The 17,966-nt window shown below is 40.6% G+C and overlaps 1 protein-coding gene across 4 annotated transcripts in view; it reads right to left on the bottom strand.

The window, feature by feature from the left end:
* The window catches only part of CFAP43 (cilia and flagella associated protein 43), an 88,835-nt gene that overhangs the window by 57,859 nt on the left and 13,010 nt on the right, over window positions 1-17,966 (bottom strand). For 3 of the 4 annotated variants that reach the window (XM_054036291.1, XM_054036294.1, XM_054036292.1), the window contains exons 4-12: window positions 16,686-16,853; window positions 13,879-14,029; window positions 9,110-9,269; window positions 7,554-7,616; window positions 6,734-6,810; window positions 5,774-5,905; window positions 4,486-4,602; window positions 3,156-3,236; window positions 1,099-1,247 (exon numbers count right to left, since the gene is read on the bottom strand). In XM_054036291.1, coding sequence (XP_053892266.1) covers window positions 1,099-1,247; window positions 3,156-3,236; window positions 4,486-4,602; window positions 5,774-5,905; window positions 6,734-6,810; window positions 7,554-7,616; window positions 9,110-9,269; window positions 13,879-14,029; window positions 16,686-16,853 — 1,098 coding nt within the window. The remainder of the gene's footprint in view (window positions 1-1,098; window positions 1,248-3,155; window positions 3,237-4,485; window positions 4,603-5,773; window positions 5,906-6,733; window positions 6,811-7,553; window positions 7,617-9,109; window positions 9,270-13,878; window positions 14,030-16,685; window positions 16,854-17,966) is intronic. The other variant, XM_054036295.1, reaches the window with a different exon arrangement.

Genomic DNA, 17,966 nt, shown 5'->3' with positions numbered 1-17,966 from the left:
ATTCAATATATGAATTGTTAATGTTTTACTTTAGAGATAATAATGAAGAGATGTCACATCTGATCCCTCAAATAATAGTTTTTTTAATGTTTAACAAATTCAATATCAACCCTGTTTATTAAAATGTTAAAGAAGATTAATGATTATCTCTACTGATCACTATTAAATATTGACATTTTTTGAAATCCAACAATATAAGATCCCTAGTGCTGATTGTATAGGCATAATTACATTTGTTAAATATTAACAAAATAATAATAAACAGTAATAAAAACATCCATCGTGTGAGAAGGGATAGCTCAGAGCTTTAAGCATCAGATTTGAGATGTCTCCATTTCCTGGAACCACAAGTCTGAATCACTGCAGAACTGATTCACCCCTTCATCCTCCCAAATTAGATACATAATTACATGGAACTCAGTGTGTGGCGCAGGGCCAGCTCCAGGGTTTTGGCCGCCGCAAGCAGCCAAAAAAAAAACCCTCAAAAAAACCCGCGATCGCAATCGTGATCTGCGGCAGCAATTCGGCAGGAGGTCCTTCGCTCTGAGCGGGAGTGAGGGGCCGTCTGCCAAATTGCCGCCGAATACCTGGACGTGCCGCCCCTCTCTGGAGCGGCCACGCCAAGCACCTGCTTGCCAGTCTGGTGCCTGGAGCCGGCCCTGGTGTGGCGGCTCTGTCAGACAGGACCTTATATATTAATATATTTCCTGCTTTTTGTGGCATTTTTCATAAGAACATGGGTTTATTTCCTTGCCCTCAACCAAAGTCCCGCACCACCTACTATTGTGTAGTGTGTCTGGACCAGCTGTCCACCTGCTTGTTGTACTCAACTCTGGCAGAGGTGGCTTCATTCAACAATGAAGTGATTACTACATGTCTGTAGTTGTAAGCCACTTTTGGGTCATACAGGAGGATGAGCACCATAGCATGTTATATTGTCATCCGTTATTCTTTTCATAAATCTAGTCCACAGTGTCTCATCTGACATGCACAACTCTCTTGAGGAACATGCAAAAAAGTGCACATAGATTTCTTAACACACACATTATTTAGGCTACCTGCTGACAATACCCCTGCCCTCTGCTACTACATACTTACTGCAGATGGCGCACAGGTAAGTTGGAAAGAAGAACTCTGTGAACCACACGTGGCGTTTCAACTTTGGTAACATCAATGAAATAGACATGACCCACTTTGGTCCCCACAGCAACACTATATGAGGAGGGGCAGCAGACCATAGCAGTTGCCTAGTTAAACAGTAAAATACACTTAATTTTGTCGCAACATCTTACTATGCAACTTGCTTTATTATGCAAAGTTCCCTCACATCTGAAAAATAGCAATAAGTGATGGATGTAAAGAAAATGTTGACATAATCAGGGTCACAAAAAAAGGTCCATAAAAACATTATGCCCCTTTTCCCCCAAGAATGCACTACTAGATCCGTAAAGACCATCCCCATTCCCATCCCAAGGTTTATACACTCCTATCCTCAAGGCCCTGCATCATATCCGCAATCAGTCAGTGTTCTTCTAAATGGATCAGAGAGGTTGGCTAATGAGTAGAGCTGGTCAGAAATTTTTTTTACCATCCCATGAAAAATTTTGAAATTTCAAAATAAAAAATTCATGCAAAATCAGAACTGCCAGGGCATAATGTGCAGCTTGCCCAGCACTTCCAGTCCAGGAAAGCAAGTGACTGGGACTCAAACCTGAGCACCCTGAATAGAGGTCCAACACATTAGTACTAGGCCGATGCAAGAATACGCAACAATTTCATTGGTATTTGAAGATCCTTTTAATGCAAAAAGCAAAAACACAGTTGTAAAACAGGAAACATTTTAAAATCAAAATTGTAGCTCAGTATATGGTCTTTGGTGCACCATTAGTAGTGACCAGATAGAGTAAGTAGGGACCCACAATGAAGGCAAAGAACTTAATATTCTGCCCAGTGAGTAGATTAATTTGTTTATTTTTGTAATGGGTTAAGTAACACTTTCCTTGGAGCAGTTCCTGTAAATGGGTAAACAAACAGTTCGTGCAAGGAGTTTCTGAGTACAATCAAACCCTCAGACCCTTTGCAAAAGTCAAGGACTGTTCGGGCAAAGATGCTACAGGCTTAGTTTAAATTAAATATCAGGAGAGAACTACATGAGTAAAAATAATAAACATAGTTATCAAAAAGAAAAGTTGGACTGGTTGTTTACACTATCACAGTATTATGTTGTATGATAAACTCTATACATGAACTTATATGATTTGCAACCTATCTGACTCTTCTGATATTTTTAACCCGAGACCCATACAAAATTATGGTGCTATATATCAGTCTTTAAAAAGAGCAATGTAAAATGGAATTATTCAAAAACAAATTCAGAACAAATGTAACATACACAGTTGTGTTTAAAGGAAAGGAAGTGTTTTCCAATGTCTAGAACATGGGACTTCTAGGTTCTATTCCTGGTGTCTAGCACAGTAATGAATTTAAGCTCCCAGGCCCAGCTTTTGAAAGTATTATGCAGGTTTCCTTTGAGGATGAGGACTCAGAAGACAGATATAGAGTGATCGCTTTGTGAAAAGTGGTCACCCACAGGTGATGTGGTGTTCTTGTCTTTTGTGTGAGTTCATTTGAGAGCATAGAGATTATCTGGTTTCACCCAGATAATTGTTATCGGGCCATTTAGTGCACTGGATGAGGTACATCATGTGTTGTGATAGGCATGTGTAGGGTCCATGGATCTTGTTGGTAAGGGATGTTTTGGGCATGTTTCTAATACACCACTGGCTTGAGATTTTGGCATCTCTACAAGAACATTAATGAATTAATGCTATGGAGGATCCTGGGAGATAGCACAGAGCTGAATTGGGTGAAGTGACTGAAAGGTATTGAGGTACCACCACAACCAATGTTTTAGAAATTATTTTCTTTAAACCATATATAAAATTTAGCCATCTTTGTAGTTGTGGGACCTGGGTATGAGATCCCCATATCCGGGAGATCTTTATGATCCAGTGGGCTTTTCAGAAACAAGTTTTCACCACTATTACAATGGTAAATCTAAGGCATATTTTGGTATATTTTGCAAAAACCTATTCTCATTTTTTTTATTTGGATGACTAAAAAAAGTTTAAACCTAAATTTCCAATAATCGGTACCTGTGTATTCAGGCAGAGCTTGCTTATGAAAGTTCCGTCCTCCAGCAGCCAAACATGCACTTCCCCTGAAATTGCTACAGACTGTTGAAGAAGAAGAGACTGATTAGAGCAGAAAAAATGGACAGGAAGTGGGCAGTAGCTTTCTATGAAAAATTAACCAGCCGATGACTGGGCATAGCAGGTAAAAAGATGCTGGTTTAGTTCTGAACGATCACAACAGTGTCACACACAGTGCTATTAGTCACGTTCCTTTAGGGGTGCAGCTATACTGGGAAAATTTGTAAGCATTTTTGCACCAGTGCAGCTCCAGTGATGGTGCTCTGAGCAGGATTAGAATATACACTGGTGACATATGTGCCTGATCTACACTAGCAGTTCCACCTCCACCATTCAGCCAGCAGTTTAGAAAAATGCTCACAATTTTCCCCAGTAAATGTGCCTGAAAAAGGGGACTTGGTCTTTGGAAAAGAAGAGATTTATGTCATAAAAGTGCTCAGCACCTTGAATCTAATGATTTAAATATTCAAAGTACCGTACAAATATGAATTAATTAACTCATAATTCCCCTATGAGGCAGGTAAGGATTATCATCTCTCTGCTAAAAACGAGGAGACTTACACAACTGATTCATCAGCACCTCAAGGCTCCTTTATTCTGGCTGTCTGGGGACTTCCCTGGCAGGTAAAGGATCAGTGTAGCTGGCTGTACACTATCTCCTGGAAAAGTCCCTGGCACATGGGGAATGTCAGGGTGTTTTCATGATGAGCAAGGCATGGTCACAGCACTGCTATGCCCTAGCTGTGGAAAAGGCCCAGGGGGGCTGTGGATAGCTGGGCATCGGATAGACAGTCTCTCAGGCTGCTTTAAGTTGCACTGAGGGCTGAAGAGGCCAGTGGGAGTCCCAGCACTGGTGTGGTGGCTAGGATGCTAGAAAGCCATCTCCTTCAACTTCCATTCTCTGTATTGAGCCCATCTCCAGCAGTGTTATGAACTTGGCCCATACAGAGTGACTTTTCCAAGGCCACATAGTGAATCAATAGGAGAGTCCATATTAGAATTGAGCAATCTGTGGCTTAACCATGTTTCTTCAAAGAACGCAAGGCAAGAGTCTGTTCTCAGTTACACTAACCTAGACCTGGAATAACGCCATTCACTTTAATGGAGTTACTCTGAATCTACACTAACGTAACTGATATCAGAATACGAGCCCTGGTCTCTGCAGCACATCTGCTTCTATGCTATGTAGGTTGCCATAGCAATATTTTGGTTACCTATTATTCCTAGTTGAGGATAACCATTATTATGCATAACAAAGGAGAGAGTTCCTTACCACACAATACTTGTTCCCTGGAGTAAGAAAATCAGCTGACAGGAAATGATCATTGCATGCATCCAAGAGTTTGATGACTTCCTCATTCTGAGAAGGTTTATAGACATAGACTGATCCCTGACAAATACAAATGATAATTCATCATTTGGCTATAAAGCATTCAGTAAAAGTCCTCAACCACATCAACAAACCCACCCATCTTTCTGAACTTTGCTCTTTAAACTTTTACAGATGCCTCTGAATTGAGGGGAAAGACTCAGCTGATGTAAATCAATGTAGTTCCCCCAAAGTTAGCGGACAATTTCAGAAAATGACTGACATAAAATTAAAGCAAACTCTATTTTTTAATTTATTTCAAGAACCAATAAAATATTTTAAAACAAAATAATATGCCCTCAAAAAGGTTTATATCTGAATAGCTCAAGGCATTTGGGAAACATTTATTAATTAATCCTCACATTACCTCTGTGAGATAGGGGTGCAATATTAATTCATTTTACAGAAGGGGAAACTCAGGCATAGAAAGGATGAGTGAATGATCATGGTCACTGTGCCAGTGCTAAGAACAGAACCCAGAAATCCTGACTTCCAATCTCTTGCTCCATCCTCTTACCCAGGATATTATTTTTTCTCTCTCCTGTACTATTATAGTTTTCACATTAAAAATATGAAAACTTTTGTAGAATTAAAAAAAGCCAACTAAAATGATACAAGGACTGGAAAACATGACTTTCGGGGGTGAGGGATAGCTCAGTGGTTTGAGCATTGGCTTACTGAACCCAGGGTTGTAAGTTCAGTCCTTGAGGGGGCCATTTAGGGAATTGGGGTAAAAATCTGTCTGGGGATTGGCCCCGCTTTGAGCAGGGGGTTGGACTAAATGACCTCCTGAGGTCCCTTCCAACCCTGATATTCTATGATAAGAGAAAACTTAAATTTTCCTCTTCCTTTTCTCAGGGAATTGAATTATTCCCTTAGGCCTCAATTCTGCACATGGTTCAAGTGGTCCCATTGGCTTCAATACTTCCATGCTGACCAGTAAGTCACAGAATCATACATTAGAGTCAGGTAAAAATAATACGGTACAATCCACCATCTTCAGAAGTCAATTGGTTTATGCTTCTCATACACACACACGCACACCACACACACTGGGCCAAATTCACCTCTGGTGTAATGCCACTGACTTTAGTGGGGTTACTCTAGGAATGAATTTAGTCCAGTGATACTAAAAGTATCATGCAGTAGCCGATGTAACCTGACATGGGCACCTCATTACATAATACTGTACCTTGTCTGTTTCTACTAGTAATGTGTTGTAGTCAGGGGAGAAAACGAGGCTGGTTATGGGTTCTGCTACATCAAAGCAATCATCCATCTGATAGTGTGTGCCTTTGATTTGGTAAAAGTGCACAATACCATCCTAAACAGAAAAATGCAAATCAGATCTAGACCACTTATCCTAACCAGTTACAGCAAAACTGCACTGTGTAAATACCTAAGAAACCCTGTGGAAACAGCCAAGAGGATTCCACTGATTCCTGTCATTGTTGGTCTTATTAACCTTTATCTTGTCCCTGTGTATGGGCCACCTTGACTGAAATACTGCGTGATGCCAGACATGTAGAGAAACTAAAACGTTTCTTAAAAATCTAGACTTAAAAATAATTCAAGTTTAATTGCAATGGCTCAGATTCTGTTATCAGTTATACTACGTATCCCCATTTGATTTCACTACGATCGCACAGGAGTAACACAAGCTGAATTTGGCCTACTGGGTTTTTGTTAAAGAATAACCAAGCCATGTATTGTTAAGTTATATCATATATAAAGGTATAAAGGTAGAGTGGACTTCTGGGCAAAACACAACTGGGCAGTTATCTTGGAAATTCTCTTTCTCCTCTTCCATTCTACGTCCATTCTAATTCTCTCCTATCTCTTGACAACCCTTTATGAATTCTCCAATGAAAAAGCTCTTTGTTTGCTGCCTATCATTGTTAAACACTTGAAGCTTACTCACTACTTGCTTGTTAGACTATGAAAAAAAGGATTCTTCCCCTCCAGATTTGTTGTCCCAAATCTTAAACAGCAAAGTATGTACAACACTAGAGAGACATTTCCTAGTTCTACAGCTCTTTGCTTCTTCTCACTTCTGCCCCTGCTAGGGGTTCTGTGAGCGCATTTCACTCGAATATGCTTGGTTAGGGTTTTCACACAATAGGCCTGGTTCAAGGAATGAGGGATGCCTTACACTTCCAGCTGCATATAGTCCATCCTTATGATATGCCATGGCAAGCAGAACAGGTTTTTGTGTTCTCCGTTTGTCTTCTGCAAAAGCAAAACCATAAAATAATGTTTTAGAAAATGGCTTGGCTCTTAAATATCTCATTGAACGTACTGCTTGGGAAATATGACAGACTGACAACCTGGGAGGCTGAAAAAACTAGCACAGGTAATCACAGAGCTAGTTACCGCCACACTCCCCAGCGATGTGCCTCAACCTTGATTTGAGAGGGATTACATTTATGGGTGAGGAAGTAGCTCAGTCTAGCAAGGAGAAGGCCAATTAGTGTCAGCTGTAGTTGTGGCTTTGTGATGTGGACATATGTTCCACTACAAACTGAGATCATTAATTTATTTTGCATAGGCCACTAAACAGTCACCAAGACAAATCAGATTTTTTTTAAAGTTTCCCAATAGTAATTGAGAAAGAGTGCCTCGTACAAAGTTAGTGCTATATAAACAACAAATCATTTCCAGTGGTTCTAAACAAAATGTAGGGGCCTGAATCTGATCTTACATCAGTGTAATTTAGAATTAACACAAAACAAATAAGTCCAGTTTCATTGTCTCTGTTGAGGCTGTCAAAATGGCTTTCCATTAGTACCAATTGTGTTGATAATTTCTGTGATTTAGATACCTGACCTCATGCCATTAAATTGTCTCTCACAGGCCACTGAACATCAGTATCCTTCTAGCCAATGCTCTACCTAGGATGGAGTTGTACTGACATGTATTATGACTCCCAGCAGCCACTGGTGCGGCTTTGAAAAAACAAAACAAGTGAATACCTTCCTTTTTCAAGCTATCGCCAGAAAGAAGTGGTAAGGAACGAAATTTTGTTCGCCTTCGTTCTGCATAAAGAAAAAGAAACAAATTAAAGTGTGAACTATAGTACATGTACCTAATACATGAATGTTGCATTAAGGGCTAGCTGTAGTCTAGTCTACTCAACACAGAGCTAGGCATCAGGAGACCTGGGTTCTTTTCCTGTCTCTGCCAATTAATTCATCGGTGTGCCTGTGGGCAAGTCACAATGTTTCTGTGGCTCAGTTACCCCATCAGTAAAATGGGAATAACAATCATAGATATATATGATTGGAAGAGACCTCGACAGGTCATCCAGTCCAGTCCCTTCAGTGAGGCAGGACTAAGTATTATCTAGAGCCTAGACCATCCCTGACAGGTATCTGCCTACCATTTTGAGATCTATAGATGGAAATCAGTATATATGCTAATGCGAAGTGTTATTCTTATTTACTTAGGTTCTCTAACTTGATTAATCTATGACAGAGGAACTTCATCTACTCCAAAAATATTCAGGTGAAATGTGGCAGCTGTTAAAGGATTGATTCAACACATGCTTAATGGTTTTTTTTATTCAATGGGACTTCAGCATGTGCTTAAAGTTGAGCATGTAATTAAGTGCTTTGCTAAGGAGAAAAGGTCTTAATCACATACTTTAAGTTAAGCATGTTCTTAAGTACTTTATGAATTGGGGCCTAAGAGCATACAACACCACTGCACAATAGTTTAGAACAGGAAGCAAAGAAGAACACTGTGGCCAACTGAAACACCAAAAGGTGCAACCTACTGAATTGACAAATCCCGAACTTTTCTTGGAGAACTCCAAATACTTACCTGGCTTGACTTGTGACAATAAATAATCAGATCCCAGCCAGGGGATTAACACAACCCTTCTTGTTAAAAAAAATCCCAAAATGATAACCCTCCATATCTGGATTAATCACCACACTTTAAGTGAGGTACAATACTTTGGGACGCTAGGAATACTCAGTGCAGCATTAGAATATGACCGTGAAGAATCATGTTAGCTAACATAATGCTAAACACAACTCAGCAGTATGTGTAGACAATGACTGACATGTTTTCCATGTCTGTAACTACAGGGTTAACATGAACAGTTGGCATGACATTAAACACAGCTTTCCCTGTCTACACTGACTGCAAAGTAGTGTTAAGTATCATGTTAGTTAGCATGACTTCTCAAGGGCATGTTCTAACACAACCCAATTTTCTAGTGAAGGCACGCCCTAGGTTTTGTGCAACATCGAACATGTTGTTGGTGCTCAATACATTAATAAACAATAATAATATAAGGCTGTATATGTCTGGCCTACTAATGCTTTTACATCAGATCTGCAGGGTTGTTAATGAGATCTGTAATACCAGCATTACTGTTCATTTTTAAGACCAAACAACATTGAAGCATTTGTATATTTTTGCCAGAGGAAAAAGATATTGTGGCCAATGGAAAAGGGAAGAAACCACACACAAAGAGATCCATGGAATTTCTATAAAAACCCTCAGTGCAGCTCTTTGTTACCTTTAGCGTCTTGTGAAGGTTTGTAATAAAGAAGAGAAGCTTTGAGTGTCTCAACATTAATTGCCAAAAAATGTCCCTCTTCACAGCCCATATACAGGTCAGACGTTGCAGTCCAGCAGTGGACGGTAGGGTGGACTGAAGGCTGGATGTCATCTTTAGGCTTCAATATAAAAATCAGCAAGCTTCAGTTAAAAGTAGCAAATGTTTGTATACATAAATATGGAGATTCTGAGATTTTAAGGCCAGAAGGTACCATTAGATCATCTAGTGTATAATGCAGGCCAGAGAATTTCACCCACTGACTTCTTCATTGAGCCCATTAACTTGCATTTGACTAAAGCATATCTTCCAGAAAGGGTCCCGTCTAGATTTTAAGACATCAAGAGAGGGAGAATCCACCACTTCCCTTGGTAGCTTGTTCCAATGGTTAATCACCCTCACTGTTAAAACATTGTCCCTTATTTGAATTTGTCTGGCTTTAATTTCCACTTGTTGGTTCTTGTTATGCCTTTCTCCATTAGAATGAAGAGTCCTTTAGTATCTGGGATCTTCTCCCTGTGAAGGTATTTATACTCTGTACTCAAGTCACCCCTCAGTCTTCTTTTTGATAAACTAACCTGACTTTGCTCTTTAAGTATCTCACTATAAGGCATTTTTGTGGCTCTTTTCTACACCCTCTCCAATTTTTCAACACCCTTTTTAAAATGTGGGCACCAAAACAGAATGCAGTATTCTTGTATTAGCCTCACCAATGCAGTCTATGGAACTAAAATCACCTTTCTACCCCTACTCATTACTATCCTGTTTACACATCTAAGGACTGCATAGCCCTTTTAGCCACACCATTGCCCCGGGTGCTCATGTCGAGTTATTTGTCCACTATGACGCCTACATCCTCTTCAGAGTCACTGCTTTCCAGGATACAGTCCTCCATTCTGTAAGTACAGCCTACATTTTTATACCTATATGTATGTTCTTGCACTTGACAGTATTAATATGTATTTTGTTTTCATGGGCACAGTTCACCAAGCCATCCAGACCGCTTTGTTAGACTGCCCTGTGCTCATCATTATTTACCATTTTGCCAGTCTTTGTGTCATCTGCAAATCAGTTCTGGGCACATCTCTGACAGATTTCCTGTGTGAGCTTGGGCAAGTCACCTAGCTTCTCTGTGCCTAAGCTCCCGAACTATAACATGGGGATAATAGTACTTCCCTACATTAGAAGAGTGTTATAGTATGTGAGTGCCTCAGAATCTTTGTTAGTGGGGCCACACAAGAATGGGTATTGCTAAGTTGAAGTGAATTCAGTGAAAAGCAACAAAGACCATTAAGTGGACTGATTTAAGAGGAAATATTAAAAGAATTAAATATTAATAGCTTGGCTAAGTGGTGATTAAATGAGGGATAGTAACTTGAAACCTGCAGTCCAGGTAATGCAATGGAGAATCGGATCCAATAAGTCTACAAGAATTTGAAACGTGTAAGCATGAAGGGAGGGAAAGTATTTAATAGAATAAAATGGATTATAGCTAATTGTAGTGGGACAAATAAAAAAAGCAAATTTAAAGTGAATCGTAGAAGAAGCTTCCTGACAGTGACATATATTATCTGTGAGATAAACCCTCCAAAGAAGTTGCAAAAACCCTATTGCTTGGCACTTGAAAAGCTGATCTTCACAAAACACTAGCAAATGTAAAATAGAGAAAAATCCTATGTTGGCAGAGAGATGGACAGGATGATCTAAGAGATCTTTTTCATCTCTAGAGTCAGTGGAGAGTAGGAAGTGTTAATCCTGGGGTCTTTGCCTAATTCCACACTGGTCAATGATTACCTGCCTAGCTAAATTCAAATGTTGTTTCAACAGTAGAAAGGTATCACTCTTCACTTCTTGTCCAAAACTCTGATGTAGAATTGCTGTGAGACCATAATAGCAATCACATCCCACTCCAAAAGTAGCTTCATTTTAGTGGAGGATGAAGGAATGTGCATAGTTTGTAATTCTACAAAACACCTAGAGTCTTGCAAAAGGTACAGGAAGAGGAAAGATGGACGCTCTTTTGCTGGCAATACAGGACTGAGAGTCAGAAGTATCTAGGTTTTATTTCTAAGATCTGCCAGAGACTCACTATGTGATTTTGGTTAAGTCTCTCTCTCTCTCTAAAATGGGATATTTATCTACCTCAAAGGTGTGTTGTCAGTCAATCCATTATTCTCTATGAAGCATTTTGAGGAAAGATGTTTCAGAAATACAATGGACTCATTATTTTATAAATCAAATAAGAATAATAAACTCTAGTAGTATGCTAGTGATTCTATAATGAAATGGTCATTATATCATCCCAACATAGATTTCAGACAGGTATTTTTACATATTTTATGTCCACACATCTTTTTTTGCAAGATAGTAGGTGAGTTACTCTAACTCGGAGGCTTCCTATGCAAGTCCAGGTCAGCATCTGTTATAAAGTCCATTTCTAATCATTGTCATGACTCAACATACATAATAGGCACAGAGTTCTAATTCCAGAATGGAACCATCACCATGTATATCCAGGACAAGGAAGTCACAGGAAGCACTCCCATTTGCTGTTTGTGTTCTGAAATTGTACAATCATTCATAAGCTTCCTAAAGCTTTGTTCCTTTAAATAGCACTCTCTAAAGGAAAAGCCCAGAACCCTGGACATGAAATGTTTTGTGGAAAGCTGATGGCATCTAACAGTGCATGGTGACAAAGAGGGGTCATGTTTGGATACAAAGTCTGAGCAACTGCAGAAAACTCAGGGCTTAGCTATAAGAGATACTGAAACAGAAAATATCTCCTTGTGCAAGAAGAGAGAGGGTTAAAAACTTCATGCGGCTGCCCCTTTTTGGCAACACTTGGTTACAACTCCAGCCACAACATATTTTGAAGCATAGTTGGAGCAAGTGGTTGTCCATAAATATAAATATTAAGACCGTCCTTTCATCTGATTCAGACCTACTGACAAAGGACATAAATCTTCCTTTCTGTTGAATCCTGTCTGTTGAATGTTTCCTTGAGGGCATGCTCCTGCTCCCTTTGAATTCAACTGAAATACCTCACACAGACTGTGATACAGGCAGAGGTGAAAGTAAGCCGGTCCGGTCCAGTACGGTGTACCAGCAAGAGCCAGTACACTGTGCCGGACTGGACTGGCTTCACACAGACTTAAATTAGAGGCGGAACATGTCCTTATTGATTGAATGATCATACGAGGCAGCAGAGAGTGTGGAAGTAGAGCAAGAACTGACAGGGATTTGAAGGGAATTTCAATGCAAACAGTCTCTTCTGTGAGCAAGAGTCAGGCTAGATGTAACCCTAATAACGCGAGATTTGTAGAAGCGAGGATTATGTGAGGCGAGTGGGAAAGAACTGTGTGAGAAGTTGTTGCGATCTTGTGTAGATAAATATGGAATGTAGACTAGAGTCCAAATAAGTGAGAAAAATAAGATATTAGGATGACCTATGTATAAACAAAATGCAGCTGTTGCTTATTATTGTATGTAACAAAAGGTATAAATGCGTGCTGTAATTGTTTACCTGTAGAGAGACCTGCCTAGGAGGGGGAAACCCTGTGTCCTAGTGCACTCTCTCCCTCCACGCAATTGCTAGAGATAATAAAGTATCTGACTTTGCTGCACCCAAAAAGAGAGTGAGAACTGTATTTTTCCTCCGACAAATTCTGAAAGAATTCCTTAGTATTTGTCAAAGTGAGACATTTGCGCTTTTCTGCAGATGAATTTCTGGTCTTGATCAATGGGAGAAAATCTTACAGGCTAGACAAATCACTTTCTACTCCAGAAGCCTATGTGGAAGCTTTTATCTCCAGCAGAGCCTGCAGGCCCCAAAAGGCTGGAGAACAAGGTGACCACTGCAGTCCACCATCGGTAAATATTACTGTAGATGGTAAGGGAGGGGAGAAGGGAATTCTTTGGCAAGCACAAATCTTCTGCACAGAGCCATAGGCTAGCGGATGTCCAAGTCAATGGTGGACTTACACATTAACAGACGTAATTGACTTGGCCTGAGGAGCCTCCCCCATCCGTAGGTGTATGTGAGACCCTCCCATGCTTGCAGTATTTCCGGAGGATACCAGTGCCCAACAGGCATCGTTTCTTCTTTATTCTTCCGACTGAAGGCAGCCTTTGCTAACAATTTGCTAATTTAACTAACTAGAAAGAAAATAGCCCCAAAGAGCAAAATTACAAGAAATCAATGAGGAAAGCGTTGAGGACAGTGTGTGTGATTCCACCGCTCTGCACCTTCTGTGGTTACAATGGAATTGAAGTGTGTGGAGACCCCCCCCCCATTCCCCTTTTATACCCTTGAAATCTTCTGCAAGAGTGGGGTGAATGGCCCCAATGGGCACAGCTTGCTAGAAAAATTCGGTAGCTTGACACCAGAGGCACTATATCCCACAAATAGGAATACACCGAGGCCACTTGAAGAAGAACTACAAGGTACTTCGTTATATTTACCCTGGAAAGTTAAATTGGGCTATACCAGCCCTGATGTGATTTATCTGGGACTCTAGGCGTTTCCAACCTGATGCATAAAATAGTGAGCCAACCCCGTGATTATAATTCTAATGCTAATATGGGTTTCACAAACACTGCTGAGAGAATATACCCCTTTCCTAGACTGGGCAAGTTTAATAGGCTTTCAATTATGAATTTTGTTCATATCTGTCAGTATCATTACAATCATAACATTTTATATTAGCAGTTAGATGCAGAGTTGTAATTACCCTAAATGTCTCTGCTTCATCCCCTGCCAGCCCAGCAATGGCTGAAATTGGCAGCACAGGCCCATAGTAGAGGTCTTGGATATCAGGATGTGAAAAAAAGACATCCTGTTTACACATCAGAGACCCATCTTCGGCAGGGAGTCTGACAGGCCTGCAAAAAGGAAGGAAATAGCACATGAACTGAGGAAGCATTTACAGAAAATAAACACTGGGAAGTACGTTTTCAAAACCTGGAGACTCTGACCCTTTGTTGACGTTCTAATACAAAGACATTACCTCTATTATAATAATGAAAGACTGATTTAAACAAGCAGTTTACATGGCAGATACTGTTGCAATAAAGAATAATAGGCTTGGTCTACACTGAAAAGTTACACCAGCATAGCTATGTCGATCAGGGGAATGGAAAAAAAACACCCACACTAAGCATTTTAGCTATCACGGCAAAATCCCTAGCGTAGGTGCAGCTATGTAGATAGAAGAGGGCTTTCGTCAATATAGCTAACTTCGTTCAGGGAGGCAGTGTTCCTACAGTGACTCCTTCTGTCAGTGTAGGTTGAGTCTACGCTATGGGGCTATGTAGACATAACTGTGCCAATATAGCTATGCCAGTATAGTCTCCATAATGTAGACATATACATAGGTTTCAGAGTAGCAGCCGTGTTAGTCTGTATCCGCATTCTATATGCATCCGAAGAAGTGGGCTGTAGTCCACGAAAGCTTATGCTCTAATAAATTTGTTAGTCTCTAAGGTGCCACAAGTACTCCTGTTCTTCTTTTTGACATATACATAGTCTTTTTACTTCAGGAGAAGTAAGGTCTGAGCACAGAACTGGCAGCGATGAACTTCTGCATTCTATCCCAATGTCTGCTTCTGACACAGATTCCTTTTTGTCTTGGGCAAGTAACTTACCCACTCTGGGGATATGTCTACACTGCAATGAAAGACCAGAGACAGCAAGGGCTTGTCTGCACCATGCAGCTTTTAGTGACCAGGCTGTGTTGACACAGCCTGGTCGCTAAAAGTCAGCGTGTGTGAATGCTCTTTTTCGGTACTTTGTCGGCACTTCCAGCCCCGCGAGTGGCGTTAGCTTTGTCGGCAGGAGAGCACTCCTGCTGACAAAGCCGCCTTCACACTGCCACTTGGGTCGGCAAAACTTTTGTCTTTCACGGTGGGGCTTTTTTAAGTACCCGTGAAAGACAAAAGTTTTGTTGACAACTTCGCGGTGTAGACAAGTCCCAAGTCTCAGAGCCCAGGTCAACTGACTCAGGGTCACAGGGCTTGGGCTGCAGGGATAAAAATAGCAGTGCAGAAGTCCGGACACAGGCTGGAGCTGGGCTTTGAAATCCTGTGAGTGGGGAGGGCCTGAGAGCCTGGGCTTCAGCCCGAGCATCTACACTGCTATATTTAGTCCCACTGGCAGTTGAACTGGGCCCTGAGACTTGCTGCTGCAGGTTTTTTATTTCAGTACAGTCATACCCTGGGTCTCAGTTTTCCCCATCTGTGCATTGGGGTTAATAATTACCCTCCTAGCAGGGAGTTGTGACGATTCATTGCTAATGTTTGAAAAGTGCTTTAAAGATTAAAAATGCTCTAAATAGTATTCTCCTGTTGCATTCTGAATGGCATTCAGAAAGTGTCCTTTGTGTATGATCACCAATCAGATAGCAGAGTACCTATTAAAATGTAGAAGGGAGGGCAAGTATGCAGTAGTTTGGGGAATATGCTGATTTATGACAATGAAATTTTATGTAAAAATGTATAAATAAATAAATAATCCTTCAACCAAATTTCAGTTCCTGCTGACTGGAGTGAAGAGAGAGAAAAATAAATATATCTTCCTGAGTAAACTTTATAGTGATAAAAAGCAAAAAGAATCCAGCTTAATTTTCAGATCCCACATTAAAGGCTGGTCTACACTTACACATTTTACCAGCATAACTGTGTCTGGGGTGGGGGAGGTGTCATGTTTTGCTGACATAGTCATCCTGGTAAAAGCCCTAGTGTAGACTGTTATAATGATATAATGGTACCTTATATCAGTATAGCTTATTTAAGTTTTCAACTGGAATAAACTATACTAGTATAAGCACTTTTATACATCCATGCTAGACATGGTTTGCTGTTTTCACACACACACACACACACACACACAAGCCCTGAGTCTGCAGTGCTGGGCAAATTACACTGAGCATTAGAAAAATCACCTTTGGATTTGTGAACTCACCACACAGGATATGGTAGTCACATGGAGAACAAGCATTGGACCCAACATGGTTTTTGTTTTTGTTTTTTTTTTTTTTTGCAGACCAGTCTGTGACCACATCTTCTACTTTAAAATACACACTTTCCACTTTACTAAATGATCTTTGCAGGCAAGAAACTCTGTCCAAACATGGTAATCACATGCAAGAGCAGAGGTGCAAGCTCTCCTACGTTGCCGTAACAGGACTGAGGAATACTGACAGGGCAGAGCCACCTGCAGGAGTGGGAAGACAGTCCAGTCTCCATGTGCATTCAATCCTGGACCTCTTACCAAAGACTGCTGATAAACCAGACTGTTCTTATCAACTATAGTGATGGCTGTAATCTGGAGACCTGAGCACTAGGAAACAGTATCACAAATTCAACACACACAACTCAAGAGACAGACAGTTAAAGTTCTTATTGGTTGTGATTTAAAGGGTTGTCAGTTAATCTTAATTGGATCCCTAGTCTTTGTAAACGGATATATGTCAGTGATCCTAGGCACTAAAATAAAGTTAACTCTATAGTTTTCTTTTAGCTTGGAAGATGTGTTACTTACTTTGACTTGAGATGATGTTCTTGATCGTTCCTTTCAATATTCCAGACAGTCAGGGAGTTTTCATTGGACAAACAAAGCTGGTGCCAGTTCATGGGGTTAAAGCTCATAGAGGTCACTTTCACACCTGGTTGAGATTTACTGCACAAAAGGATATTTTCTTGCCAGTCCCTTCAAAAAGGAGAATTTTAAAAAAAATGTATCAAATAGGTCACAAAATTCAGAATGACCATTTAGGCTCGATCCTGAGAAGTGCCAATTGACATCCATGGCAGTAGCGGATGCTCTGCTCCTCTCAGGAATCTGGCACCTTGTCACAGACAAAAACTGTCAATCAAGTTAATTCCTCTTGGTGGGAATGACAAAAGAAGCTGGATAGTCAGTCATATGTAAAATGAATGTTGTTTAGGACCGACATTGCTACTAACTAAGAGAAAACATTGTAAGAATATGCAAAACAAACATGTCAACAAGTGCTGCTGTACATCATAGGCAGCTATGTCTTGTGGACAGGGCATTAGGCTGGGAGTCAGGCGACCTGGGTTCTATCCCTTGCTCTGTCATTTATTCTTTGTGTAATCCTGGACAAGTCACTTCCCTCCACCCACCTCTCTGCCTCAGTCTCCCTATCTATAGAACAGGGACCATAATCCTTACAGGCATCTGTAAAAGAGCTTTAAGATGTATGGATAAAAAAAATCCTATAATTATTATAGGTAAAAAGGTAAACATTTGTGTTTTCACATGCTATCTTCAGAATTGCTTAGCATCATTGGAGGAGAACTGTCACCATTTCCTGAACAGCGTATTTGACACTAACTTCTTGTTAACATTTGCAATTTAAAAATATATTGATAAAGCATTTCACTTGAACTTGGAGTTGGAATTTCAGCTTTTTTATGTACAACTAAGGTTGAAGTGAAGAAGAACTCTAGCATGTACATAGAATCATAGAAGATTAGGGTTGGAAGAGACCTCAGGAGGTCATCTAGTCCAACCCCCTGCTCAAAGCAGGACCAACACAAACTAAATTATCTCAGCCAGGGCTTTGTCAAGCCAGGCCTTAAAAACCTCTAAGGATGGAGATGCTATTGTATAAGACAGGGATCAGCAACCTTTGGCATGTAGCTCGGCAGGGTAAGTTCCCTGGCTGGCCGGGCTGTTTTGTTTACCTGCCGCGTCTGCAGGTTCGGCCGATCGCAGCTCCCACTGGCCATGGTTCGCCATCCCAGGCCAATGTGGGTGGCGGGAAGCAGTGGCCAGCACATCCCTTGGCCCACACCG

The sequence above is a fragment of the Malaclemys terrapin genome, chromosome 7 (genome assembly GCF_027887155.1).
Source record: "Malaclemys terrapin pileata isolate rMalTer1 chromosome 7, rMalTer1.hap1, whole genome shotgun sequence".
NCBI lineage: Eukaryota > Metazoa > Chordata > Testudines > Emydidae > Malaclemys > Malaclemys terrapin.
Note: the sequence above shows the minus strand (reverse complement) of the source record. Positions and strands in the feature narration are given on the sequence as shown.